The sequence below is a fragment of the Callithrix jacchus genome, chromosome 5 (genome assembly GCF_049354715.1).
Source record: "Callithrix jacchus isolate 240 chromosome 5, calJac240_pri, whole genome shotgun sequence".
In the NCBI taxonomy this organism is placed as follows: Eukaryota; Metazoa; Chordata; class Mammalia; order Primates; family Cebidae; genus Callithrix; species Callithrix jacchus.
The window spans coordinates 136,900,625-136,928,196 of record NC_133506.1 but is presented as its reverse complement, the minus strand read 5'-3'; the positions used below and the strand labels follow the sequence as shown (position 1 = coordinate 136,928,196).

Genomic DNA, 27,572 nt, shown 5'->3' with positions numbered 1-27,572 from the left:
TCTAAGAGCTGGTTGGGATGGTTCTTGCATTTTTATTGCGAAGGCAGTTCACATCGGCTCATTGCCACGAGCCTATGTGGTTGTTAAATATTTTTTTATTGCTTCGCTAGTAATCATCAGGTTGAATATAAACTGTGCTGATGGGGGTGTCACTTTAGAAACATCTGCCACCTCCTTTTCACCGTCCCTTGCCTTCTGTCCCCCTCCCCATCCTCCCTTGACTTTCCTGCAAAACCTCCTGGGTCTTCACCATGTGTGCAGGTGGGAAGCCTCCCCTCCCAGTGGAGAAGCTGGCTCCAGGGGCTGGGCTGCCAGCCGAGCCTCGAGAGCAGAGGGACGTGGAGCGAGTGGGCGGAGACCAGGCGGCCAGCCAGCTGGAGGGTAAGGTCTTGCGCCCAGGGAGCAGCAGCCCCTTCCCCTAGCCCTGGGGTGATGCCCAGACCATCCTAGGGAGCTCTGCCAGGCCCCTGCTTCTCTTTCCAGCTCCCTGCCAACCGGACCCCTCTGAGAGCTTCCTGCTCCCTTCCCATGAGCAGCTTCCTGTCTGGCACCTCGCAGGGAACGTTTGCCCTCCCTTACTCCCCTTTAAACGCCTGTGGCATTCTCATGTGGCTCATGATTACCATTTTGTCTTATTCTAAAGCAGGTTTGTTAACAGTTCTAACACTCGCAATATATTTAAAGCCAGCCAGGTGTGGGAGTGCCTGCACCCACATGTGTAAGGCTGTGCCTGGAGGGGACCCGGCTTGGGGGTGGTTGTGCCCTGGCCCAGAATGTTCTCCTGTACTCAGCCCTCAGAGCTCGTCTGTGTTCATCTGCAGGGATCTGTCCCCTGTGCCTCCAGGAAGGCTCCTCATACCTTTGCTCTCCTAGAATAAAACTTGCTGTGAATCCTCCTCCAAACCTTCCTGCCCCTTGGATCCCAGCTAGTGGCTTTTTGTGACCCCTTCTTGTGGCTTCACGCAGTTAGGGCTCCGCCTCTGCAGGGAAGGTAGCAGCAGCTCACTGTGGGTCTGCTGGGTTAGCTGCCTGTGCCATGTCCTCCCCCAGGCTGGGGGTCCACTCACCCTCAGGGTGTGTGACTGAGCCCCCACTCCCAAAAGTCCCCTGAATTTGATGGGAGCATCCAAGCCTTCTCTCAGGATGCTCAGCCCTGCCCATTCGGGGTCCAAGTGTGCCTCGTCATCGAGAGGGTCTGTTCTGGGATCTGTGTGGGTCACATGGCGCAGCGCTCTGGCTCTGGGGGCTAAGCCCCTGGGAGAGGGTCTGGGAGCCCTGGGCCAGCTTTGGCGTGGGCAGTTCTTCCCAGGGCGTTCGTTGAATGCACTTCCTCCGAGCACCTTGCCTTGTGGCTTCAGGACAGCCAGGCCCGAGGGAGGCCAGGTGCAGCAGCCTGGCTTCTCCTGGTGCAGCTTGCTGTCCTAGCACCTGCTGCGCAGCAGGCAGAGCCAAAAGCACACCCGGAGCTCTGAAGCATGTGGGATTTTTTCTCAGGCTTTAGTCTGGCTATAGTTTTTCCAGTTTCTGTGATCTGTTACCTGAACCTGTTTGATTCTTTTGATTTTCTTGTTTCTGAAAAAGACTTTTCACGTTTCCTATTCTGCCTTTCTTCCGTATGCCTCTCAACGGGACGAACAGCTGAAATTAAAAAGATAGTAGCAGGTACGCACGGAAAGGAGTGTGCTGAAGTACAGAGTGTGTCTGAGGGTTACAGACCTGACCGCAGCCTCAGTGGCACACCTGCCCCCGGGACAGCCCTTCGAGGGACACATGCCAGGCCCCAGACCAGCGAACACGCTCAGGCTCAGCTGCAGCCCCTCAGGCAGGGTCCTGATGCCCACTCCTCTCCCTTGTGTTACAAATGCTTCTCAGCATTGGGTCCTTCTCAGCCCACTGTGGCCTTGCTTGTCATTGGAGGGCGGCTGGCCTCTGCAAGTGTCTAAGGCCAGGCTGCTTAGGACAGCGGCTGATGGGGTGGGCCTGCGCTGCTGCCTCATGGGCCTCCTTGAGAGACCCTGCGTGGCCTCACTAGGGGGTAACTCCATGTCGTCTGCCAACCTGGTCCTTATGGTCTTGGTGGGCTCTGGCTGTGGGGACAGCCTGTCTCCTACATGGTGCTTCACATGTGTCCCATGTGGCTTCTCCACTCCTTCCTCTCTCCCCCTCCCCCCTTTTCTCCCCCCTCTTCCTCTTCCCTCCTCCCTCCTCTTCCCTCTTCCTCCTCACTCCTCTTGCCTCCTCCTCCTCTTCCCTCCTCCTTTTCCTTCCTCCTTCTTCCTCCCTCTTCCCTCCTCTTCCTCTTCCCTCCTCCCTCCTCTTCCCACCTCCCTTCTCTTCCCTCCTCCCTCATCTTCCTCTTCCCTCCTCATTCTCCTTTTCCCTCCTCCCTCATCCTCCTCTTCCCTCCTCCCTCCTTTTCCCTTCTCCTTCCTCTTCCTTTCTCCCTCCTCTTCCTGCCTCCTCTTTCTTCCCTTCTCCTTCCTCCTCCCCCCACCTTCTGGCTCCTCCTTTCCTCCTTTTTCTAGCACCAGGCCAGGGCTAGCCCTGCAAGGAGCAGGTGAGGTCGTGGGGCCTGCTGTTCCGGAACCCTGCCTTGGGGTACGGGGAGGTGTTCGGCAGCACATGGGATCTCATCCTTGTACCATTGACCATTCTGTGTTGAGTCCTGTGGTACCCAGGGTGAGAGTGTGGCCCGTGGCTGATGTGCCGCCTTCGCTTCCTCGTGTGAAGGAAGTTTGCCGGAGGCCTGCTTGGCCTGTCATGGTCTTTCCCTGCAGGGAAGCATTTGGCCCCGGTGCTAGCAGGGAGCTGGGGCTGCTGCTAGAGGGCTGGCCCCGCGGCCCCAACCTCCTCAGAGCTGGTCCTGTCCCCCACATCTGGGGGTCTGGGAGAAGGCTGACCCTGCACTGTTCTGGCTGGTCGCGGTGTTTGCCTGGCATGCAGGGCCCTCACTGAGATGTTTGCTCTCACCACTCACAAAACATCCTTCTTGCTCCCCTGAACCTTTATGTCTTACAGCCCTAACCCAACATTTTTCAGAGGTTCCTATAGTAATTTGCAAACGTGTTATAAAAATGACATAAACCACAGCTGCTTGCAGCAAATAACTGGCCAGCACTGAAGCAGGTCTGACTGGGCCTCCTGCAGTAGGTGTGCGCCGGTGTGCCCCGGGCAGGTCTGTCCTCGGGCCCTTGCTGCCGGCACTGGCTCTTAACGCTGGGTATACCAGGGCTCCCCGTTACGCAGGGCCTGCCCAGAATTTCCACAGTGGACGGTGGTCAGGAGCGATGGTTAGGATGGCTGGCTGGGGCCCCAATGATGCTCCAGCTCCCATGCTCCCCTTGAAAGAAGACAGCTTGTTTGTTTTTTAAATTCTTGTCTTGGAGGAAACTTTCTTAAGGTATCAATATTCTTTTCAAAATATAGCTTATCATTTTTCTTCCACCCACCCCCCTTTTTTTTTTTTTTTGAGACAGGTTCTTGCTCTGTTGCCCAGGCTGGAATGCAGTGGTTCGATCACGGCACACTGCAGCCTTGACCTCCTGGGCTCAAGTGATCCTTCCACCTCAGCCTCTCAAGTAGCTGGGGGTACAGGCGTGCACCACCATACCTGGCTAATTTGTATTTTTGCATTTTTTTTGTAGAGATGGGGTCTTGCTATGTTTCCCAGGCTGGTCTCTTAACTCCTGGGCTCAAGTAATCTTCCTGCCTCGGCCTCCCAAATTGTTGGGATTACAGGCGTGAGCTGCCATGCCCAGGTTTATTTTCTCATATGCTTGTCCTAGAACAACTGAATGTGTAAAATGGAAAAAGGAAAAAAAAAAAACCCACCTAGCCCAGGTAACCATCCCTGACATTCTGGCACATTCCTTTTGACTCTGTGTTGCTTTGGACACTCATTTTCAGTGGGTAACAAGCAACTTCGCTGGGGTCCCGTCGGTGCGCCTGCGGTACAGCCAGTGAGAACTGATACGGGCAGAGAGGCTGGCCGTGCAGGAGGGGTTGTTGGGGGTGTCCTGGGGGCAGTCAGGGCACAGCCTCTCCTGGGCCAGGCCTTTGTGTCTCACTGAGCTTTCCAGGCACGCTTCATGGTCAGGTTCATGACGAGTGTGCCAGTGGTGAGTGGTCCTGGCACACTCCCCACAGGTGACCTGTGCGTGGCCTTGCTGTGGGCTAGTGCCGTCCTTGGCCCAGCATGGTGTGTGGGCACCCTCTGACTGTGCGTTTTCCAAACCCAGAAGCTGGCAGGGCGGAGATGCTGGACCATGCCGTCCTGCTTCAGGTGATCAAAGAACAGCAGGTGCAGCAAAAGCGCTTGCTGGACCAGCAGGAGAAGCTGCTGGCGGTGATTGAAGAGCAGCACAAGGAGATCCACCAGCAGAGGCAGGAGGACGAGGACGACAAGCCCAGGCAGGGTAGGCAGGGCAGCTGGCAAGGGGGTGGGGCCAAGCAGGGGCTCCTGCTATCCTGCGCAGGTGGGTCTGAGGCCCTGTGGCCTGTCCTGAGGGTGGTTGCCAGCTTGTTGTTTTGAGTCATTCCACTGGCAGCCTGTGTTCAGTGCCATGGCTAAACTCATGACGAACTTCATTTGCAGCAGGTGTGCAGCCAGAGCCTGGAGTGGCGGCACCCAGAGGCCAGGAGGCCCCTGAAGGCAAGGCCAGGGAGATGGTGGAGAATCTGCCTCCCCTGCTTTTGGACCCTGTCCTCAGAGTTCCTGGAGGCCACCCCGCTCCATCCCAGGACCTTAACCAGCACTCCCTGGAGCACCTTGAGGGGGCTGTGGGCAGAGAGCCTGCTGGCCTTCCTGATGGTGGCTCTGACACGGAGCCACCGCCAGCCCCGGCCAAGCTAAGAGACGGCCAGAAGGATGCTGCCCCTAGGGCAGCTGGCACAGTGAAGGAGCTCCTCCCTCATGTTGCGGAACAGGTGCCTGTGCCGGACCCCGCCAGGGAAGCTGGGGGCCCAGAGGAGCGCCTCGCAGAGGAATTCCCCAGGCAAAATCAGGATGTTCCTGGTGGTAGTTCCCAAGAAAGGAAGAAACCTGGGAAGGAGGTGGCAGCCACTGGCACTCGCCCTCTGAGGGAAGCCAACCGGCTCGAGTCAGGGCCCGGAGAAGAGACAGGGCACCTTCACGTGAAGTCCAAGCAAATGAGCCGAGGCCTGGACCTTGCAGCAGGCCTGCCTGGCAAGGCGGAGGGAGCAGCCCTTCAGCCCCAGGCTGCATTACGCCCGCCGGAACCACGGGTCATTTCTGATGGCGAGCAGGGTGGACAGCAGGGCCACCAGTTAGACCATGGCAGTCACCTGGAGATGAGAAGGGAGGCCCATGGCGGGGACCATGTGCCTGTGTCCCACAAGCAGCTGGGAGGTGGGGAGGACACTGCTGTCCAGGAGCCCAGGCAGAGGCCAGAGCCAAAGCTGGGGCCCAAACGAGCTGCCCCCGTGGCCCAGAGGCCAGACAATGCCAAGCCCAACAGAGACCTGAAGCTGCAAGCTGGTTCCGACCTCCGGAGGCGGCGGCGGGACCTGGGCCCTCGTGCAGAGAATGAGCCGGCCCTGAGGGACGGGGTCATCATTGGCTTTAACCCCCCACCTGATGTCCAGGTGAACGACCTCCATGGTGCCCTGGACGCTCAGCTCCGCCAGGCTGCTGGGGGCGCTTTGCAGGTGGTCCACAGCCGGCAGCTTCGACAGGCACCCAGGGTTCTGGAGGCCTAGCACCTGTTAGCCATTAGGGCCACGCCCGCCACCGTCAGGACAGCAGCAGGTCTCTCCCCGCCACATTCTGGCGGAACTCTGGAGGTCACACATACTCTTCCCCAGGGTTTCACGTCTGAGGCCCTCACCAAGTGTGAGTGAAAGTATAAAAGATTTCACTGTCTGTGGCATTGTTTCCAGAATGTTCTTGCTGTTATTTGTTGCACCTCTTCGTCTGAGGTCCTCTAACCTCTCGACTCTGAGCTCACTACAGTCCATGAGAAACGGCCTCCAGGGTGAGCTGGCCGGCGCGCTTTCTCCCAGGCTCAGGCTGGGGAGCCACTGCGTCTGGGGCCAAGCCTTCCGCTCCTGCTGGGAGCACATCTTCAGGTTGAGTGGAGGCACATGTGGCTGCCGATGGTCCCAACACAGGATACCGTGAGAGCCAGCGTCAACCCCAGACATCAGTGACTCCGATTTTTCAGTTTATTGATGTTTCCCACAGTGTGGTAGAATTCTTGAATAAATTGTTGTGCCTTCGCCTGCCTGGGTGGATGCTGCTTGGTGTCTGGGAAGCACAGGGAGCGGGGCCAGGCTCTTGAGGGGCCTCCGGGGGGGCTGGCTGGTGTCACTCTCTGCACTCATGGTTGGCACAGCCTCTGTGGTCTGTGTTTTTCGACATTGAGTTGTGGGCTTTTTAAAAACTAAGAACTACCACTGATACCTGATTGGTGATGTTGGTCCGGGGAAGTGACTGGTAGGAGAGCCGGAGGCTGGCCCCAGATTCCAGATGCACACAGCAGAGGCCAGGGGCTGCGAGGGAGTAGCACCATGACCTGCGCCCCATGGTGACTGGACACCAGACGCAGCACAGTCCCAGAGAGATCCTGCGAGCAGGCAGACCCGCCTGTGTGGGGAGCTCGTCCAGCCCCCAGCCCCAGGGCCAGGCTGATGGACATACTGCCCTGCAACCAGGACAAGCAACACAGCCTCTCGCCTGGTGGGAGGAGAGGGAAGGGTGCCACTGTGTGCACAGCACATGTGGATGGACGCTGCATCCCTGAGTCTGCATTGGCTTGTCCTCTGGGGAGCGTGCCATGAAGGGCAGAGGGCCCGTCAGAGGGTCAGGGCCTGGGCTTGGAGGAGGTGTGTGTTGGTGAAGGTCCCTGGCCTCGGCCTCTGGTGGCATCTTCCACCTGCACTTTTTGAAAACCTTTCAGCATTTTGTTGTGGTGTCTTACTTTGAAGGAAAATAAGAAACCACAATAATCTTCAGGCTAGGCAGCGTCAAGACTGGAAATTTTTTTTTTTGAGTTGGAGTTTCACTGTTGCCCAGGCTGGAGTGCAGTGGGGCCATCTCAGCTCACTGCAACCTCCAGCTCCCAGGTTCAAGTGATTCTCTTGCCTCAGCCTCCCAAATAGCTGGGACTACAGGCACCCACACCCACACCCAGCTAGTTTTTTTTTTTTTAGTAGAAACGGGGGTGCTTCACCTTGTTGACCAGGCTGGTCTTGAGCTCCTATTCATGATCTGCCCGCCTTGGCCTCCCAAAGTGCTGGGATTACAGGCATGAGCTACCACGCCTGGCCTGAAGATGAAATTATGACTATAGGGAAGCTTCTGGATGCTGAGCGGTGACTCCTGCTGAGCCCTGGGGGCTGGGAGGGGGCTGAGGGGCCGGGGGCGCTGCTCAGCAGGCAGGAGGTACCCTGCAAAGGCAGTTCAGTCCCAGCCATTTCTGTCCTTCATTAAAAACAATTCCAAGTGAACCACAGCTCAGTGGTAAAACACCTCCCAGATATTCCCCTCAGACTGGAACTTTGTTTGTTCAACTGCTTGGAGTGGGATTTTCATTCTGGCTGGATTTCCCCAAATGTCGTAGTGTGACCCACTTTTCTTTTTCTTCTCTGGAGGTTATTCTTTCCTCCTCCCCTTTCTGCTAACTGCTGCTGTTGGAGGAGGACAGGGCCGCCCTCCACCAGCACAGAGAGGCATCCGTAACAGCCCTCTTCTGCCGTCACCCACCCTGCTGCACCCCCGAGTCCCTGTGCCCCCAGCCACATGCAGGGTCACCCGCCCCTTGCTCGCTTCCTTCTTCCTGCCCACCCCCACCCCCAGCCCAGGCGGCACCCCTCAGGGAAGGAAAGAGAAACTTATTTCCCCAGAAGCCTGGCAGACCCCTGGGTGGGGCTTGTCAGAACTGCACAGAGGGGCCTGGGGTCAGGCTGCGCTTTCTGAGCCACCTCAGGCTGCTCCTGTCTGGTCAGTCCTGGTGCTGTCACCGGGCAGTGGAGTCTGCCTCTGGGGGCTCAGTTCCAGGGCAGGGCATCAGGGACAGCGCTGCCCCATCCCTGTGTGCTTCTTCGTGGGAACAGACTCGCACAGCAGGCTGGCCAAGGGGTGGGTGTGGCCTGAGAGCCAAAGCACTTGCTGTCATTTGATGTGTCCCCCCCAAAATTCAGGAGGTGCCTAAATGATAGTGTCGAGAGTGACTAGGCCCCAAGGGCTCCTTCCTGGCTGCAGGAGTAAGCGCCTTATAAAAGGCTGCATGCAGCATGCAGGTCCCTTGCTCTCTTCCCCTCCACCTTCTGCAGCCTCAGGACACAGCACAAAGGCCCTCCCCAGATGCCAGGGCCAGTGCCTGTGCCTGGATCTCTGGCTTCCCAGCCAGCAGAGCTATGAGAAGTCAGGCTGTTCTCTGTAAATCACACAGTCTCAGGTGCTTGGTTGGGGCAGCAGGAGTGGCCTAAGTGTGGCTGAAGCAATTAGAGCTCTGCATGGTCCTGGTGGCCTGGAAAGAGAAGCCCCCCACTGCCCACCTTCCTGAGCTGTCCATCGGTGCAGTCCTGAGAGCCAGTGACTCAGGGAGGAAGGGCAGGAGCAAAGGCGGAGGGCGGTTTGTAAGAAAATTTGTGGGGGTAGAAGAGGGGGGATCCCCAGGAAGCCTGAGAGCTGAGTTTGGAGGTGTGGGTCACAGGAAGCAGCAGGTCTGTCTGCCACCACCTCACACATGGGGTGAAGGACAGCGGCGGGGGGTAGCACTGGCAAGATGGGTCTGTGGGCAGGACAGGCAGGCCCACGGAGGGGGTTGGAGGGAGATGAGCTGCCAAAGGGCAGAGGAAAGGGCATGACGGGGCTAAGAAAGGGTGTATGTACTGTGAGGCTGGCTCAGGATGAGTGCTGCATGCGTGAGGGGGAAGGCAGGGGTGGGGCAGCTGGGCCTGCACGCTGGGGAGGTGGGTTAGGCGGGTCGGGCCAATGCAAGGCATCTGAGTCTCTGGCCTACACAGGGATGGGCTGCGGTGGCTTGGCTCCAGCAGTCTGGTCTGGATTCCTGTGGTTCCCAAGATGTGACTCTATCCTGTGCCTTGGGACAAAATCTAACACTCTGGAGACTCACAATGCCCAGCTCCAGCAGACCCTCCACCCAGATGAGACAGCGGGTGTTTAGGGGAAACCAGGCTAATTCTGGGACAGCATCTTAGGAGGAAACATGGAGGTACAGACCTCAGCCCATGGGGTCAGCTGCTCGCATGGGCCTGGGGACAGGTGCAGGCCACAGCCCCAGGACAGCGAGACCTCCACACTTCGGAGCAAGGAAACACCTGAAGCAGTCCCTGCCACGCCCGGCAGGTGGCGCTCAGGCCTCACAGATTGCCGAGTCTCCCTGTCAGCAAGTGCCTGGGCAGGGGCAGGGTGTTGCCCTTCTCACCTAAGTTTCAGGTCCAGTGGTGTGATAGGGAGGGGAATGAGGGCAGGAGCCATCACTGAAGTACCTGGGCTGCTGAGGGGGCGACCAACTCCACACCACAAAGGAGTGGCAGTGGCTGCTGGTGCCTCTCTCGGAGGCTCAGGCCCTTTTGTAACGAGCCCCCGCCTTACCCCATGTCCAGGAAAGCCATCTTCAAGGACCCTGCCCCATGGGGTGTCCCGTCCTCATCTTTGGTGTGTGCTATATACCCATAGTGAGGTCTGCAGGCTTCACCAGATTCAGATTAAATACCTTAGTGAGAATGTTTTAAAATGCAAATTTTGAAGCAGAGTGTCCCTGAGTCCCAGCCCTGCCCTTTTTGGGGGAGAAGCCAGGGCCCACAGGTCGCAGTCTGCACAGTAAGCCCCACGCTGCAGGATCTGATGGAATCTTTATCGTGGCTTCCATTACATCTTATTCTAACTCAAGTCCTTATAGACACAATGCTGGAAAGCCAATTTCTGTTCTACCCACACCTCAACGTGCTGAGAAGAAACAGGATCTAACATCAGGAAGTCACGTCTTCGCCATTCCCACTTCCTTTCTGCCCTGGGCATTCCATGTGTGCCACCAGGCACCATCAGGACGAGGGCTCTGCACCCACAGCAGCAGACAGGTGTGAAGCTCAGAACCTCCTAACAGCCTCCCTCCAGCGTCTTCTTGGCCTACAAGATAAAGTGTTTTGTCTGAATGGCTTGCTTCCAAGTTAGACATGGCTTGAAAGAAAGCTACCATGCCAAATGCCATGTTCTACCAAATACCTTAGAGACTTCAGTGCTGGCACGTGCTGGAGGCTCGACTGGTTGGAGAACCATAGGTTGGTTCTCTGGGTCACTGGTTCAAGGGACAAGGGCCTTGTGACACCATCACAGACCTCACTGCTGTACCCTCCTTTGACCCCCACCACACACCACATTTGGTCCCATGCTCTCATAAAGGCAAAGCATGAGGCCCCCCCAACTTTTTTTTTTTTTTGAGACAGTCTCACTCTGTCGCCCAGGCTGGAGTACAGTGGTGTGATCTCAGCTCACTGCAACCTCCACCTCCCAGGTCCAAGCGATCTTCCCACCTCAGCCTCCCAAGTAACTGGGACTACAGGTGAACACTACCATGCCTGGCTAATTTTTTTTTTTGGTAGAGACGGGGTCTCTGTATGTTGCCCAGGCTGGTCTCAAACTTCTAGGCTGAAGCAATTCAGTGACCTCAGCCTCCCAAAATGGTAGGACTACGGGTGTAAGCCACTATACCCAGCAAAAGTGCAACTTCTGATGAGTCACCCACCCCTGCATCCAAGGCTGCTGGGAGCAGGCAGGAATGAAGGCTGTGGGGCTTTTATTCAAGTACCTTTCTCTGGCCCAAATCTCTGGATTGACAACTCCCGGTAAACAGAGTCAGCACTGGCGTCACAGCCCACCCAGACACACTGAGTTGGGGCGCCCGAGGTGGTACCCAGTGAGGCTGACACTTAACGAAGCAGCCTCAGAATGACTTAAAGCCCCACGGTCAGGAAGCCCATCGTGCCAGTTGTGAGGGTGGCAGGGGTGCCCGGCAGGGCAGGTTGAAGGAATCCACCACCGCAGCTGCACAGGGGCTGCGAGTGCCGGGGAGGTGAAGACCCAGAAGGTGCTGGGTACTTGCTGGGAGTCCTGTATCGGGTCGATGCTGGTATGTCACCCCTCGGCGGCAGTGCCAACACGAAAACTTAACGCGCTTGACAAGGCGCCTTCGTGCACCCATCCCCCATCCTTTCTGAGATTGGTGCCAGTCCCGCTTTACAAACATGCAGGCACAAACCCGGGACCGCCGAGATTTCGCGGGCTTGTCAGTGGCTCGGTGGTTTGGTCAGCCGGGGTCTAAAGCACGCAGCGGCGGCTCAAACTCTGAACCACGGGGAAGCAAAGGACGGCCGGGGCCCGCCGGCTCTTGAAGGAGAAGGGCTCGGAGGGGCCCGCGCCCACCTACCGCGGCGGCGAAGCAGCTCCGCAGGGCCTGGAACTCCCGCGCGCAGAGGTCCTTGCTCAGGCGGCCGCCCGGGGCCGTAGAAGCCTGCACGCACCTGCCGTACGCCGCGGCCTGCGGAGTGGACGCGCGTGGGTAGTGGGGTTCCCCTGTCCCCGTCACAGCCCTTCCTCCCCATCACTGCCCCGCTCGGCCCTTCCTGCCCCGCAGCACTGGCCTGCCCAGGGCTCCTCACCTCGGCCCCGCAGGCAGCCAACCGCTCAGGGAAGGCGCGGAGGCGGCTTCGCACCCGGCCCCACACCGCTCCGTTAGCCGACATGAGCCTCTGTTCCCAGAGCCCCTGGACACCGCCATATTAGGTCCGTCCTCTTCCGGTGTCAAACAGCTTGATAGGTCGGCGCTTCCGCCCATCATCTTTCCTGAGCTTTTTAATTGCCGTCTCCTGGCCTTGAGCCCCCTGCAATTGGCTTTTGTCCTTGTCTGTCTCTGCCATGGGACTTCGGATTGGCCTAGACTCAAATTATTTACAAAGCCGACCTCAGGGCCCGTCCCACTACGAGGGACTGGGCAGCGGAGTAGGATGCGCGCGGTGATTGGAGGGCTCGGGCCTGGCGGAAGCGGGGCGGACCGGGAAGTGACCTGCATTATGGCGGCAGTGCCGCCGCTGCGGGACCGCCTGAGCTTTCTGCACCGGGTGAGTGGGAGCGGCCCCCCGCCCCCGGCTCCGACCCCACGTGTCCTCTCCGTCGCCGCTCGCCCCGGGCCGGAGCCGTTGACCTTGCGTCCCCGCCCTGGGTAGCCGCTCCTGGCCCCTTCGCTGCGCTGTCCCCGGGCCTCCCAAGCCGGACCCGCCGAGCGCGAGGGCGATGGGCACAGGCAGACCCTGGGGGAGAGAATAGGCCTCGGCCAGCATTCAGTGGCCTCCGACAGACAGGAAGGAGCGGCGGACCCGGTGGACGTGGAGCCGCTCCACGCTGCCGGCGCCCGGTGGGCTGACGGTGGCATTTCAGAGGAGGGCTCCGGTCCTGGAGAGGCACCCCTGGGTTGCCGAGAACACAGACATCTCGAAGGGACAGAGAAGGACGCACCGTTGTAAGCCCCTCTTAGTAAACTCTCTAAGAAGGAGAGGTCGGGGCCAGTCCCCAGGTGTCGTCCAGAGCAAACTGTCTTCTTTTGTCAGCCCTGAGCTTTCCTAGGGTGGACCTCAGAGGGGGCTGGGTAGTCCCGGGCGCGGCCTTGGGCTGCCAGAAGCCATGCCAGGGTTGGTCAAGCTCTCCGTGCAGGGTTTGGACAGAGTCGTTCTGTGCTGCGTTCTGCAGTCGTCAGCCGTCACCTGCAAACCTCTCAGCTCCCCTTAGGGCTTGATGGGCAGAATGTCAGTGATGTGTCCACAGCCTCGGGAAACACTTAAGGTCCACGTTTTTTTGTGTTGTCACTAGATCTCGGCCCTCACGAGTCAGTCCCATGCTTGTCCTCTTAAATATGCTTGAACTCCTCTCCTCTGTTCTGTTGCTGAATAATGCATGAATGAGCGTTTCCAATTTTCACCCCATAAACCATACGTCTTCCTGCCAGTAAGGAAGCATAAAAGAAAAAAGGACTTCTGCATTAAGCGAGCAACATAAAACACATGGCGTCACTCGGTTCTCAGGATCGAGGGAGCCAGTCAGGCCAAGGGGCTCTGTCACTCTGCCAATCCAGGCTCTAGGGAGCGGGAGCCATCCATAGTCCCCTGCGTGGAAAAGGGGCTTGCCTGAGCCTTGTTTGGCTTTGCTAGTCAGTAGGTAGATAGAAGTACCTTCAAATAGCCTTACATGCTGAGAAGTGCAAGGAGGCTGGGGGCTGTGTCCTATCTTATCCCAAGTGGCGCAGCCCCTCCCTGGAGAACCACCATTGATTTGCCTCTTCTCAGAGGCTGTTCGTCCCTGACAGTTGAGAGAGGACCCTGCTGCAGGCTCCCTGTGGCCCATAGCACCATTCTCGTCCCTTCCCAGTCCTTTCTCCGGCCATGTCAACAGCAAGAAGTGGGCCGTTTCCATCCCCTTTGGGAGCTGCGGACTCACCGCTGTGGGAAATGGCGCCTCATCACTGCAGAGGCTCTTGTTCCCTTTCAGCTCCCGATTCTCCTGAAGGGGACATCGGATGATGACGTCCCATGTCCTGGCTACCTGTTTGAAGAGATTGCTAGTATCCTTCCTCGACGTCCCTGTGTGGGGCAAGAGCGGATAGCAGGGTCCTGGTGTGGGGCAAAGGGTCACTGGGGGTTCTGCTGTCCCTAGAGGGATCTGCAGCTCCTTTATCATTGGAACCAGGCACCGGTGGGGTCTGAAGGCTGTGATACTGATGGCTCAGGAGAGCCTGGAAGCCCCAGCGCTCCTGATGGCAGGGCCTGCAGCAGGTGCCTCCAGGCACGTCTCCTTTCCCTTTATCATCTCCCTTCCCTAACCCGAGTGTGCTGCAGAAATCTCCCATGAGTCTCTGGGCAGCAGCCAGTGCCTGGTGGAGTACCTCCTGACCCGCCTGCACAGCAGCTCTGGCCATGGGAAGCTCAAGGTGAGCCCCTGGGTGGTCAAGGGTCAGGCCCGAGCCCCTGCCCACGGTGCTGAGGCTGGAGGAGCAGATGAGTGGTGTAGGATGGCTGGTGGCTCTGTGCCCTTGGGGCGCCCCTGGCCCTTCCCTGGTGTCTGGCCTGCCCAGCACCGCTGACCGCCCCACTCCCCAGGTGCTGAAGATCCTGCTCTATCTGTGCAGCCACGGGTCCTCCTCCTTCCTGCTCATCCTCAAACGCAACTCCACCTTCATCCAGGAAGCTGCAGGTACTGGGGCCATGCATGCTCTCCAGAAGAGCCAGGGCCGTGGACAGTGGGGGAGGGTGGTGAATCCTCCAAGCTTGAGAAGAAAGACATCAGCTAGAGCCCTCACCCCGGCCTGGTCCTGATCGCCACCCCACCTTGCTGATCCTGGTGGATCCCTGGCCTCTCCACCTGCGGCCCACCCTCACCCCAGCTGGCTGGCTCGGCCTCCCCCATGCACCCTGCCCCTCCCTCTGCTGCGTCCTGTGTGCCTGCCATGCATCCCTGGGCCTTCGGCTGCATCTGTCCCTGCACTTGCTACCTGGGTGCCATTGTTCGTTTCTGTGTGCCCCCAGGGTCTTCCCCCCCCCCGTCCCAGCACCCACATGTAGCAGGCTCCATGCCTATTCACATGTCCTCCCTGAGCCATGGGTTCTCCTCCTAGGGCTGCTCCTCAGAGCCCAAGACAGAGGTAGGGTAGGGCTGGGAGGCCGGTCTGTCCAGGCAGCAGGTGGGTCTGGGAGAGTCATCCCCCAGGCGGGGGGCAGTGCTGTGTGCCTCTGCCTAATGAGTATTTATGGGGGCTAGGCATGATATCTTCCGTGGGGAGGAGGGAGGCTTGGCTCCAGGTGGCCTTGGGGCGCACCGTGCTTAGATCCCCTGCCCCCTGCCACCCCAAAGGGAATTCCGGGGGGGGAGACTGAGTCTCTCTTGTGCCACTGCTTGTTTGTGGAAAACCTCAGCATGTTCCATCTGCTGGGCTCACCCCAAAACTGGTGTCAAAACCAGTGCTGCCCCTCTTGATGGCACGTGGGCGTGTGGCTCAGAGGGACAGACAGTCCCACAGGGGCCAGTGCCGTGGGCCACCATAGACAGCTGTGACAGGCAACTTAGGTGGTAGATGCCCCTGAGGGGCCACCGTAGACAGCTGTCACAACTTAGGTGGCGGATGCCCCAAGGAGGGACAGTGCCGGGTACTCTTGCCATCCTAAAGCTCCTTAGAGCTTTCAAGCCGAGGCAGCGCTGGCCATTCATCCTTAACCATTCACTGGGTCAGAGGGACCTGCCTCCCAGGCCCCTCCCATGGCTGTGGCTGGTACAGTTACGTTGTGGCCTCAATGGTCTTGGGGACATGCCCTGGGGGGTAGGGCTGCAGCAGGCCCTGGGGATGGGAAAGGCCTTTCTCAGACCCGAGGTTCTTGTCGGCACCAGAGTCTCCGCTGTGCAGAAGCAGTTGTGGATGTTTGCTGTCGCCTGCCGTTGCCTGGGCACTGGCCCTGGTGGTGCATGGGCTATGGGAAGTATCCGCACAGGTCCTGTGAGGAAAGCAGGTGCCAGATGCCACACATGAGAGACGGGGCACCCTGCACCAGGTGGGGGTGTGCAGCAAGGGTGGTCGCCCCATACGTACAAAATGTAGCAGTTAACGAAAGAGGAAAGAGGCCAGGCGCGGTGGCTCACGTCTGTAATCCCAGCACTTTGGGAGGCTTAGGCGGATGGATCACAAGGTCAGGAGTTCAAGACCAGCTTGCCCAGCATGGTGAAACCCCGTCTCTATGAAAAATACAAAAAAGTAGCCGGGCATGGTGGTGCCCACCTGTAATCTCAGCTACTTGGGAGGCAGGGGCAGGAGAATTGGTTGAGCCCAGGAGGTAGAGGTTGCAGTGAGCCGAGATTGGACCACTGCACTCTAGCCTGGGTGACAGAGTGAGACGCTGTCTTAAAAAAAAAAAAAAAGGAAAGGAGGGAGGGGGAAGGGAAGAAGGGAGGGAGGGAGGAAGGAAGGAAGGAGGGAGGGGGAAGGGAAGAAGGGAGGGAGGGAAGGAGGGAGGGGGAAGGGAGGGAGGGAGGAAGGAAGCAAGGAGGGAGGGGGAAGGGAAGAAGGGAGGGAAGGAGGAAGGAGGGAGGGGGAAGGGAAGGAGGGAGCGGGAAGGGAGGGAGGAAGGAAGGAAGCAGGGAGGGGGAAGGGAAGAAGGGAGGGAGGGAAGGAGGGAGGGGGAAGGGAGGGAGGAAGGAAGGGAGGGAGGGAGGAAGGAGGGGAGAAGGGAAGAAGGGAGGGAGGGAGAAAGGGAGGGAGGGAGGAAGGAGGGGAGAAGGGAAGAAGGGAGGGAAGGAGAAAGGAAGGAGGGAGGGGGAAGGGAAGAAGGGGAGAGGGAGAAAGGGAGGGAGTGAGGGAGGGAGGGAGGTGGTTGGCAGTCCAACACAGGTTTTCTTTACTTAAAACCTGAGAGGCGCTCCTGGCCAATGGTGGTCAGGAGTACTTTCTATTACAGACTAAGAGCATATATTGGTTTTAGCATGAGGGGCTTTTCGGAAGCTGGGGATGTTTGTGTGTATGGAGAAGTTTATGGCAGGGTTGGAGTCTCTGGAGGAGAGGATATTATCTTGGAGGAGACATCCTTTGGTCAGAGGGTGGTTATCTGGAGGCTGGCATCTTCCCAGAGGAGGTGGTTTATCTCGGGGCTAGCTTGTCTCTGGTCGGGAGGAGTTTGAATGTTTCTGGTTGGAGATGTTATTTGTGGTTTATGGTCGTGCTGACTTTAGCCATTAGGCTGATGCCCTTTGGATTTACTTAAGCAGTTTTTAAATTAAGGTGAACTTTAAAATGAGGGGCTTGTCCAAGATGGTGACACTCCTGCTCTGTCACCGAGGAGAGGCAGTGTGAGGTGCAGGCAGGTGGCCCCGGCTCCTGCCAAGAAGATGGCAGCCGAAGGGTGGCGTCTCGCCGGCAGGTCATCCAGCCACTGACTCAGCTTGTGGCCGCCAACCCTGGGCCCAGGGGCAGTCAGGGCATCGTCTCCAAATCACGGGGCCAGCCTGCCAGGGTGGAGATGGGCGGCCGAGGGGTGAAGGGGACTTGGCTGTGATGGAGGCGCCCACCTTCCCACGCATGGCCCTCTAGGGCTGCTCAGAGGAGCAGCTCTCAGGATGAGTCCTTAAAGGATGCTTGGCCCCAGGTGAGGCTTGGGGGGCCCTGGGGGGCCCTGGGGCCCCAGGATTTAAGGAAAGACATCCCAGATCACTGTGATGGGAGCTCTCAGAGCAGGGGAGCCCAAAGCAGCTGGGACTGGGTATGGGCAGGGCCAGGTAGAGCTTTCAGGCTGTGATAGAGAAGGCTGCTTTCACTCTTCAGGCCCGGGGAAGCCTCTGGGGTCCCTGGTGTGTGTGGGGCAGGTAGAGTGGGCAGGGGGGAGGCCGAGCCAGCTCAGACACAAGGGGTTGTGGGTCTTGGGGAGATGAGGTGGGTGCTGTGGAGAGAGACCCGCCTCTGTGGGGCATGGGTGATGGGGAACCAAGGGTCTGCTCAGGTGTGGCCTCTGCAGGGTCCTGGAGGAGGGGGTCAAGGGGGTCCTGGTGGTGGGAGCGTGCCACCCTGGAGAGGCCCCAGTGTGCCATGCCTGGCAGGGGGCAGCAGAGCACCCTGCCTCAACTTGCCTTTTCTGTTTTGCAGCTTTTTCTGGGCCCCCGGATCCTCTGCACGGGAACAGCTTGTACCAGAAGGTTCGGGCAGCTGCGCAGGTGAGCCCAGGAGCAGAGTCGCTCTGCAGGGTGCCCCTCCTCCCGTAGAGGGGCAGGACTGGGGCCTGGATGTCAGCTGGAGGGTTTGCTGTTCTCCCACTAGGGGCCCCTGCCTTCCCTTCTGGCTGGGGGTTGTGGGGTTCTCCCACCCATGCCCCTGCCTCTGCTCCTGCCTCCACTCCTGGCTGCTGGACACAGCCCATGTCTGGCTGAGTGGCTCAGGAGCCGTGTCCGGGGGACAGGATGAAGCTGGCGTGGGTGGGAGCTGAGGCATCCACCTCCCCTGTAGGACCTGGGGAGCACCCTGTTCTCAGACACCTTGTTGCCGCTGCCTCCCTCCCAGCCTCTGGGGACCCCACCAGCCACAGGTAGGTGACCGAAGGGTCCAGCCCAGGCACTGGGTTTCTGCCTCCCCAAGTGTCCTGGGCATCTGTGCCACCCGTGGGCAGGGCCGAGGGTTGGGGCCAGCTCGCCGCTGACTGAGGACCCTCTGCAGGCATGGGCTCCCAGGCCAGGCCACACAGCACTCTCCAGGGTTTTGGCTACAGCAAGGAACACGGCTGCACGGGTGAGTGGGAAGGGACTGCATGGGTGCTGGCATCCCAGGGTGCAGCGGTGAGGAGGGCCAGGGGGGCAGGGTTGCCCACCTGCTAGCTGCTGCCCCTGTCCCCTCCCCCACGCAGCCTTAGCCCTTCCTGGGGCTGCCCCACTGTCACTCTGGCAGACTGACGTGGGGGTGGAGGAGGTGTGGTCAGGGCTACTTTACGAGCAGGTGGAAGAAAGCAGGCTGAACGGGAGGTCAGGGGCGAGTCTGCTCTGAGAGAAGCCGAGGTCTGTGGCCCTGGCTGTGGTGGGGGTGACTCAGGTGGTCATGTGGGGAGCTATTAGGAGCTGGGGCAGCTCCAGTGGATGACTGCTTATCAGCGCCAGGAGAGCCATGGGTGGCACCACTGCGTGCAACTCGGACCCAGCTCTCAGCCCAGCCATGCCCTGCTGTGGGCCCAGGGATGTGTCTGGGTGCTCACTGTCAGGCTGTCCCGGCCCAGCCATGCCCTGCCGCGGGCCCACGGATGTGTCTGGGTGCTCACCTCCAGGCTGTCCTGGCCCAGCCATGCCCTGCTGCAGGCCCCGGACGTGTCTGGCTGTTCACTGTCAGGCTGTCCCGGCCCGGCCATGCCCTGCCACAGGCCCCGGACGTGTCTGTCTGCTCGCCACCAGGCTGTCATGTTGTCCTGCACAGCCCGGGGGCTCCTGCTGACGTTTTGGTATGGGGGTGCCTTCTACAGGGAGCTCACATGGGAAGGGCAGGCCCCTCCCAGCCCTGGATACCCCCTCCCTCAGTCAAGGCCGAGGCCAGGCCCCTTAGGACACCCTCACTCCCAGAAGACAGAGGGACAGAGGCCTAACTGCTGTGAGCTGGAAGTATCCAGAGAATGCTAAAGTGGAGTCCACTGGGAGCTTCCGGAAGTTCTGGTCCCCCGGGAGGCCTCCACACCTGCAGTGTGTACCCCAACCTTCCCAAGCCTGAGCAGGGAGCCAGTGCGGGTAACCTGCTCTCAGAGGACCTGGGTGGGGCCACACTGGGTGGCTGTCCCATCACCCTCTCCTCTGGTGCAGGCTTGGCAGGCGAAGCCTTCCTCTCCACCATCCAGAAGGCCGCAGAGGTGGTGGCCAGTGCCATGCGCCCCGGGCCCGAGAGTCCCGGTACCCAGAGGCTCCTGCCGCGGGGTGACGCCTACCAGCCTGCCGCGATGCCTGCAGCCAGCCACGGGCCCCCAGCCCTGGGGAACCTACTCCCCGGGGCCAGTCCAGGTCCTCAAGGTATCGAGGCGAGGGCTCTTCCTCTTCACTAGGAGTGAAGGAGTCTGGGTCACTCCTTCCTGTCACCACTGGGGCTTTGTGGCCATAGAGGCACATGCCAGGGCCTCCCACACAGCAAGAGGGGCAGCACCCGAGCAGAAGCAGACGCCGTGGGGGCTGGTGTTTGCTGAAGCCGGAGCCAAGGTGGCCATCCTTAGCTCAGGACTCAGACCCCCAGGGCACCTAGTCTGGGGCCCCGGGAGGTGGGCATGGGGCTGGCCTGAAGCCCCAGGGAGTTCACCTGCCATCCTGTTTCCTCTAGCTGTGAGGCACCGGCCTGGGCAGGCTGGAGGGGGCTGGGACGAGCTGGACAGCGGCTCTAGCTCTCAGAATTCCTCCCAGAACAGCGACCTGAGCAGGGCCTCGGACTCTGGCAGTGACAGCCATTCAGGGACCAGCCGGGAGCTGGGCGACCTGGCAGAAAGGTGAGTGGGAGCAGCTGGAGTGGTCTTGGAGCGCCCCACCCCCCACCACACCCTCCAGCATGGCTCCTGCTCTTCAGGTTCTTCCCAGTGTAGGCAGGGGCGGGCCACAGCTCCCACTAACTCACCCCTGACCTGGCCGTTCCCCCTGGCAGGGCCGAGGTGATGGCCCTGAGTGACTGTCAGCAGGAGCTGGGCTTGGTGAGGACCGTGACTCGGGGCCCACGTGCCTTCCTTAGCCGAGAGGAGGCACAGCACTTCATCAGAGCGTGAGTGCGCCTGGCCACCCACCCGGCGCTGCCTCCGCCCCAACCCTGGGCGAGGGATGAGGGGATGGGCCGCCACCCACCACCCAGATGTTCCCGTTGTGCAGGTGTGGGCTGCTCAACTGTGAGGCTGTACTGCAGCTGCTGACCTGCCACCTGCATGGGACCAGTGAATGCACGCAGCTGGTGAGCTGGGCGTGTGGTGCAGGGCTTGGCCATGTGTGTGTGTGCCTGTGTGTGAATGCTCCCGTGTGGCTGTGTGTGAACATGCCTGTGGGGGTGGCTGTGTGTGAACATGCCTGTGTGTGTGGCGGTGTGGGGGTGGCTGTGTGTGAACATGCCTCTGTGTGTGTGGCTGCGTTTGGGTGGCTGTGTGTGTGTGGCTGTTTGTGAACATGCCTGTGTGTGTGTGGCTGTGTGTGAACATGCTTGTGTGCCAACATTCCTGTGTGTGTCTGTGTGTGAACATGCCTGTGTGTGTGTGTGGCTTTGTGTGCGTGGCTGTGAACATGCCTGTGTGTGTGTGGCTGTGTGTATGTGCTTGTGTGTGAACATTCCTGTGTTTGTGGCTGTTCGGGCATATATGCCTATGTGTGTGTATGTATGCCTGGTGTGTGTGCACGTATGCCTGTGTATACACTCTTGTGCACCTGTGGTGGTGTGCACACCTGTGTGTGTACATGACTGCATGTGTGTGCTTGTGTATGTGTGCACCTGTGTGGCTGTGTGTATGTGCTTGTGTGTGAACATTCCTGTGTGTGCATAGCTGTGTGTGGCTATGTGTGAACATTCCTTTGTGGCTGTGCGGGCATATATGCCTGTGTGTGTGTATGTATGCCTGGTGTGTGTGCACGCCTGTGCATGTATGTCTGTGTGTACACTCATGCGCATATGTGCTTGTGTATGTGTGCACCTGTGTGTGTGTGAACGTGTGGATGCGCATGTGTGTGGGGGAGGCATGCGGAGGAATAAAGGTGAGGTGATCAGGGGCGGGGGACCATGTGCTTCTCGCCAGGGTCTGTCCAGGAGCTAGGGTATCAGGCGGTAAGGACAGGTCTCTGGTGGAGCTGTCCCTGCTGCCTCTTGGCACTCGGGTTGTCAGTGAGGAGGAAGAGGAGGGAGAGAGATGGCCAGATAGGACTCCCCTGCGTGGACTGCTGCCCCGTGGGTGCTGACGTTCCCTCCCTTCATTCGCAGAGGGCGCTGTGTGCCATTGCCTCCCTGGGAAGCGCTGACCTCCTTCCCCAGGAGCACATCCTCCTCCGCACCCGGCGACAGCTGCAGGAGCTCAGCACAGGCAGCCCCGGACCTGTGACCAACAAGGCTACCAAGGTGGGAAGCTGCAGGGGCCACAGGCACACTGGGGTCCAAGGGCACACACAGCAGGAGATACACTGCCGTCCACTGCCGCTCGGTCCTGCCCTGCGCTTGGTCAGCTCTTCCCGGAGTCCCCTCTGGAGTCCCTGTCCTGCCGGCTGAGGGAGCAGCAGCGTGTCAGGGACCTCGCCTCCCCGCCCCCTTCCTTTCACCCCAACTTTGCAGCACTCCCAGTGCACTAGCCGCTCCCTGCTCCTAGAAGCCCCCAAACTAGTCTGCCTTAATGTTCCTGCCCGTGCATCGTGGCTTACACTCACATCTTCCAGGAAGCCCTCCTTGACTGCACATGGAGTTAGCCACCCATGACACAGCTCATGCTCAGCTCCAAGCTGAGCATGGGAATGGTCCCATTCATCTGTGCGCACTTGAATGCTCTGAACTGCCTGGAGGCCGCAAGAATCACACTGGGACATCTCTCCCCACAACCAGGCCCTAGCACCTGCCCTCTGCCTGTGGGCATCCCCAGCTGCTTCTTCCTGTTTTCTCTGTGGCTGTGAGAAACACAGGTCCTCAGTCACCCATCCCCAAGTTGTCCTGATCTGTCATTGGTCACCTGCTAGCTCACCCTTCAGTCAGAGTGAACCATGGACTTGGGGTTCGCACCACCCTGGGTGACCCTCGTCGGGGGGGGGGGTTTCTGAAATGGGCAGGCTGGAAGCACCCCGTTTCTAGCAGTTGGAAACACCCAGATGTGCCAGGCCCCATGTGTTCACTCCCTCCAACAGTCCCTACAATCCCCAGGGTTGCCCAGGAGCCTCCCTGGTTCCTCCTTCCTTCCTCTTTCAGATCCTAAGGCACTTTGAGGCCTCCTGTGGGGAGCTGCCCCCTGCCCGAGGTGCCTCGGCCGAGCTTGGCCCCACAGCTGCCCTCCCAGGCCCATCGGACCTGCTGACAGATGCTGTGCCTCTCACTGGAAGCCAGCTCTTCCTCCAGCCTCTGAGTTCAACCGCAGTGTCACCCCGGAGCCCTGCTCCCTCATCTGGGATGCCACCCAGCCCTGTGCCCACCCCGCCCCCAGATAACTCCCCCGTTCCAGCCCCCAGACACCCCAGTAAGGCTGCGACCAGACTGGCAGAGAGCAGGGGCTGGGGACCTGAGCAGGTCCCAGGCGGGACAGACAGCCCAGAGAGAGCCCCCAGCAGCTATGCGTGGAGCCCCCACTCCTTGTTTGCAGGCATGGAGCTGGTGGCCTGCCCCCGCCTGGTGGGGGCTGGGGCTGCTGCTGAAGAGTCCTGCCCTGATGCCCCCTGCGCCCCCCGGACATCGTCCCAGAGGACAGCAGCTGAAGAGCCACCTGGCCCAGAGCCGTCAGCTTTCACATTCCTGAACGCCTGACCCAGTGGCCTGGCCCTGTAGTCTTCAGCTGCAGTCGCAGCCTGCAGGGTGGTGCTTCCTCAGCCTCTGTGACAGTCTCCAGGGCAGCGGACCTGAGAGGAGGGCCCTAGGGCCGCCTCAGTTTCAGATCTCCTCTACTAGAGGCTCTGGCTCTTGCACTAGAATCCAGACATGGAATAGGCAGGTGGCAGGACCTCAGAAATGCTGATCTCAGGGGTCCGAGGGGCAGCCCCTGCCCGTTTTGCCCTCAGACATGAGGTTTCTTGTGTGAATGTGGAAGCGACTACCTGGTTCTTTGTTTCATTTTGATCTCAGCTTCCTCCTTCCCCAGGAGGTCATGAGCAGTAACAAGCCACCACCTCCCAGTCCCATTGGGGTGGCTGGTTTGGTGCACATGGGTTGAGGGTGTCTTGTCCAGGCTGTCTTATGCTGTTTGGCCTGTGGCCTGTGGCCATGTCAGGTTTCAGGTCCCCATGTGACCCTTTCCTGGGCTCTCACACCTCACCCCTATCCTGTGACACTCCTTACACACGAAGCCTCTGGAACATCCAGTCCACCTCAAGACCTTTAGAGAGCGCCGGGGTTCATGCTTTCTGAATAAACACTACTGTTTACACAACGCTGGGCCGTTTGTTTTTCTTATTTTGTATATGTACATCTTAATAAAAATACCATCAATAAGGAGTACATGTAGAAGACACTTTCCTCCACGTACGGATGGGTGAATTTCTTCCGGAAACATTTGGTAGAACTCCCCAGTGGTACTATACTTGGAGTTAACCTTAATTGCAAGGTTTCAAACGATGAAATTCAGTTTCTTAAATAACAGCCTATTGGTTATCTAGTTCTGATTTCAGTGGTCTGTGCCTTCAGGGGCCTGGTCTGTTTCTGTAAGTTGCTGACTTTGTGACTTCAGTTTTTTGTAGCATGCCTTTAGGATTCTTTTCATTCCTGATGTTGCTCATTGGTTTTCCCGTTTTCTTGGTCAGGCTGACTAGCACTTTATTAATGTTATTAGCTTCTTCAAAGAACAGTTTTTTTTCTACTTCACTGATTTCTTTTGTTCAGTTTCCAATGTCACTAATTTCTGTTCTTTATTTTTCCTTTATTCTGCTCTGGGCTTATTTTTATCGTTTCAGTTTCTTAAGGTGGAAGCTTAGATTATTTATTCGTGACCTTTGTTTTCTATCATGAGCATTGTAAACATCTCATATCGCATTCATTGGCTGCATCTGATGAATTTTGGTATATTCAAATATTTATTCAGCTCAAAATATTTTTAAATTTCTCTTGAGACTTCCTTTTTGTCCAGTGGGTTATTTTAAAGCATGTTGTTCTGTGATTATTTAATTCTGATATAGTCCAAGAACATACTTTGTATGATTTCTGTTATATTAAAGAATTCCAGCCAGGTATGGCTCACGCCTGTAATCCCAGCACTATGGGAAGCCGAGGTGGGCGGATCACCTGAGGTCAGGAGTTCGAGACCAGCCTGAGCAATGTGGAGGAAACCCCATCTCTACTAAAAATACAAGATTAGCCAGGCATCTCTGTGGGTGCTTGTAATCCCAGCTACTTGGGAGGATGAGGCAGTAGAATCACTTAAACCCAGGAGGCAGAGGTTGTGGTGAGCTAAGATTGTGCCACTGCACTCCAGCCTGAGCAACAAGAGCAAGACTCTTGTCTCAAAAAAAAAAAAAAAAAAAAAAAGGATTTCAAGCCTAGGCAACATAGCAAGACCCTGTTTCTACAAAAAAAAAATTTTTTTTTAAGTAGCCAGGCATGGTCCCAGCTACCCAGTGGCTGAGGCAGGAGGATTGCTTGAACTCCAGAGGTTGAGAGGTTGAGGCTGCAGTGAGCTGTGATTGTGCCACTGCATTCTGGCTCTGTCACCCAAGACAGTGGCAATCAACGGCTCACTGCAGTCTCAATCTCCTGAGTTCAAGGGATCCTCATGCCTCAGTTGCCACACATTGGCTTTTGATTTATTTTATTTTTATTTTTTGGTAGAGACAGGGCTCTCACTATGTTGCCCACGCTGGTCTCCAACTCCTGGCCTCATGTAATTTGTAGGGCCGTAGGGCCCCACAGGTTCATGGGGTGTCCCTTATGCTGTGCTGAGGTGTAAGATCTGAGAAGTAAAGAGACAGGACACTGAAGAGCTGGTAAAGAGCAGCTGAACTTGGGAGGCCATGCCACCTGTTAGCGGAGATTGGTGAGAGCCCCAAATGCCCAGAAGCGTCCATATTTATTAGGTACAGCAGGGGGCAGGGTCGTGAGTGAGGTCATCATCTATAGGCTTAGTAATGGGGCATATACAATCGTGAGTCACAAGCGAGGGGGCCACCCCATTATGTCACGTGGGCAGAGAGGTGGGCTGTGTGCAGTATGGAGCTGTGCTACAGTAGTAGAGGGTCGTGTACAAAGAAGGGGTCCGCCCCCATTAGGCCACCAAAACAAGGAGGTGGGCTGTGTGCAACAGGTGTCGTGTGCAACACTTCTTATCCGGGGGCTGTAGACTTCAGAGGATTTCTAGTAGGAGGATACTGTAAGCCAGTGCACTGGGAGCTGACAGACTTGTGCTCTTCTCTTAAGATATTTATGGGAGGATGATTCGAGCTAGCACAGAAGTGAGAAAAGACTGACAGGGTGTACAGCTGCTGTGTCTGGTCACACCAGAGGGGTTCTTCTCCCTCGGTTATTTCCAGGATCTCAGGCCTGAGGCCTACTTTTCACAGGAACTGGATGAAAGATACTCCAACTCCTTTATCAGGAGGGGAGGCTCTTTCTCCAGGCCTGCCATACACCATATGCCCTTTCAGGCAGAGATGCCACCGCCTGGGTCTTTGGTTCTCGTCCTGGTCTGGCTGTTTTCCCATGTACTGCTTCTGTTCTGTGACTGCTCTAGGCATTCCTCCTACTACAAACTACTATATGGTTATATGGAAGGATTCTATAAATCAGCACTAAATGTGTCAGTACAGCTCTGACTACAATACCTGTATGATTATATAGAACTAAGTATGCTAGATATAAGTATTAAGTATGATTATATAAGCTAGACATATGTAAGCAGTAAGTTATACTTCAGGCACTAATTCTATAAACTAACATGATTATATACAAAGGATTATATAAAGGAAATAACTGAGTAATAACACCATAAACTAAGATATTCTTCAAGCACTAATTGTGCCTGGGGTCCAGACACAGTTCTCCTACCTTGGTGACCATAGTGGGCATTACCCACAACCTGTTTAGAATAAAGTTTTAAGTTGTTAGCCAATCAGGTTTTAGTTTAGATTGTGAGGTCTGGTTCCAACCAATGGAAATCAGACACAGCAGTAAGGATGATCCCAAATGCATAAGAAATAAATATGTCTGCTTTTCCTTTGTTCATTGTACTCTTGTGGCAAGATATTTCTAGTGAGGGTACCATTTCTACAGGAAGTAAAAATTGCCTTGCTGAGAGATCCTTTGTCCCAGTGCTGACTTTTCTTTGCAGCACTGAAAATTTACATATAACAATACGTGTAGGATGTATATGCTGAAAACTACAAAATACTGATGAAAGAAATCAATGAAGATCTAAATAAATGGAGAGAAATACCACATTCATAAATTAAGGTGTCAATTCTTCCCAAATTAAAGATCTACAGATTTAATGTAATCCCCATCAAAATCACAGCTGGATTTTTTTTAAAGATAGTGACAAGCTGATACTAAAATTTATAGGAAAGTCAAAGGAATTAGAGTAGCCAAGGTAATTCTGGAAAAGAAGAGCAAAGGGCTCACAATACCTGATTTCAAGCTTTACTACAGGCCAGGTGCAGTGGCTCACATCTGTAATCTCAGCACTCTGGGAGGCCAAGGTGGGAGAGTCACTTGAGCCTAGGAATTTGAGACTAGCCTGGCAACATAGTGAGACCCCATCTCTACCAAAAACACAAGTGCAGTGATGAAGACTGAGGTATTGGTGAAATGTAGAGACATTGATCAATAGACTAGAATAGAGTTCAGAATAGATGATATGGGCAATTGCCTTCTACAAACAAAGTTCTTTTTAAAACAATTTTTGCATATGTAGGCCCAATGAAGAAAGGGCAGCCTTTCAGCGGATGGTGCTGGAACACTTGGGCCTCCGAATGCAAAAAAGAAAAAAAAACCTTGGCTCATACCTCATACCTTATGGAAAGTTTAAGCTGAATCTTAAACCTAAATATGAGAGTAAAACTATAAGACTTCTAGAGGAAAACAGAGGAGAATACATTTTGTCTCTGTTAGGCAATGTCATCTTATATAAGATATAAAAAGCACAAACCATGGAAGAAAAAAATTGGACTTTATTAAAGTTAAAAAATTCTCTTTGAGCCAGGCCCAGTGGCTCATGCTTGTATGCCCAGCACTTTGGAAAGCCGAAGAGAGTGGATAACCTTAGGTCAGGAGTTCAAGACCAGCCTGGCCTACATGGCAAAACTCCATCTCTATAAAAAAGTAGCCGAGTGTGGTGGCATGCCCCTGCAATCCCAGCTACTCAGGAGACTGAGGCAGGAGAATCACTTGAACCTGGGAGGCGGGGGTTGCAGTGAACTG

At 57.0% G+C, this 27,572-nt stretch overlaps 3 protein-coding genes across 48 annotated transcripts in view; 2 read left to right on the top strand and 1 right to left on the bottom strand.

The window, feature by feature from the left end:
* Positions 1-6,240, top strand: part of SLC38A10 (solute carrier family 38 member 10) — a 46,094-nt gene extending 39,854 nt beyond the window's left edge. For 10 of the 40 annotated variants that reach the window (XM_078374936.1, XM_078374925.1, XM_078374922.1 and 7 more), the window contains 4 exons: positions 262-381; positions 1,639-1,662; positions 4,239-4,415; positions 4,595-6,240. In XM_078374936.1, coding sequence (XP_078231062.1) covers positions 262-381; positions 1,639-1,662; positions 4,239-4,415; positions 4,595-5,718 — 1,445 coding nt within the window. In that variant the 3' untranslated portion in view covers positions 5,719-6,240. The remainder of the gene's footprint in view (positions 1-261; positions 382-1,638; positions 1,663-4,238; positions 4,416-4,594) is intronic. The other 30 variants (XM_078374932.1, XM_078374920.1, XM_035302061.3 and 27 more) reach the window with 5 other exon arrangements.
* A 3,588-nt stretch (positions 6,241-9,828) lies between these two features.
* Positions 9,829-11,771, bottom strand: NDUFAF8 (NADH:ubiquinone oxidoreductase complex assembly factor 8). Of its 3 annotated transcripts, none has more exons than XR_013536072.1 (3): positions 11,644-11,771; positions 10,211-11,522; positions 9,829-10,114 (listed from the first exon to the last, which is right to left on the bottom strand). XR_013536072.1 is itself a non-coding variant. In XM_078374943.1 (3 exons), the coding sequence occupies exons 1-2, from the start codon at positions 11,725-11,727 to the stop codon at positions 11,292-11,294; spliced, it is 315 nt and encodes a 104-aa protein (XP_078231069.1). In that variant the 5' UTR covers positions 11,728-11,771; the 3' UTR covers positions 9,829-10,114; positions 11,244-11,291. The 3 variants fall into 3 exon arrangements, 2 of the variants coding, with proteins under 2 accessions (XP_078231069.1, XP_002748876.1); XM_078374943.1 differs by having other exon boundaries at positions 11,244-11,522; XM_002748830.5 differs by having other exon boundaries at positions 11,412-11,522.
* Positions 11,772-12,032: 261 nt separating this feature from the next.
* TEPSIN (TEPSIN adaptor related protein complex 4 accessory protein) lies at positions 12,033-23,598 on the top strand. 5 transcript variants are annotated; one of them, XM_008997891.5, is made up of 13 exons: positions 12,033-12,102; positions 13,523-13,595; positions 13,870-13,961; positions 14,131-14,224; positions 17,652-17,719; positions 18,009-18,087; positions 18,216-18,287; positions 19,337-19,540; positions 19,842-20,004; positions 20,157-20,270; positions 20,375-20,453; positions 21,465-21,599; positions 22,431-23,598. In XM_008997891.5, exons 1-13 carry the CDS (start codon positions 12,055-12,057, stop codon positions 22,977-22,979), a joined length of 1,770 nt encoding a protein of 589 aa, XP_008996139.3. In that variant the 5' UTR covers positions 12,033-12,054; the 3' UTR covers positions 22,980-23,598. The 5 variants fall into 5 exon arrangements, with proteins under 5 accessions (XP_008996139.3, XP_035157947.2, XP_017828411.2 ...); XM_035302056.3 differs by having other exon boundaries at positions 13,403-13,595; XM_017972922.4 differs by lacking the exon at positions 19,337-19,540.
* Positions 23,599-27,572: the final 3,974 nt, after the last annotated feature.

Bases quoted from the DNA above. Each gene is read 5' to 3' on its own strand.
- TEPSIN (XM_035302056.3), top strand. From the start codon at position 12,055: ATGGCGGCAGTGCCGCCGCTGCGGGACCGCCTGAGCTTTCTGCACCGG. The intron at 20,005-20,156 runs GTGAGTGGGAGC...TCCCCCTGGCAG, and splicing joins CTGGGCGACCTGGCAGAAAG to GGCCGAGGTGATGGCCCTGA. The intron at 20,454-21,464 runs GTGAGCTGGGCG...CTTCATTCGCAG, and splicing joins CCAGTGAATGCACGCAGCTG to AGGGCGCTGTGTGCCATTGC.
- NDUFAF8 (XM_078374943.1), bottom strand. From the start codon at position 11,727: ATGTCGGCTAACGGAGCGGTGTGGGGCCGGGTGCGAAGCCGCCTCCGC. The intron at 11,523-11,643 runs GTGAGGAGCCCT...TCCACTCCGCAG, and splicing joins TGGCTGCCTGCGGGGCCGAG to GCCGCGGCGTACGGCAGGTG.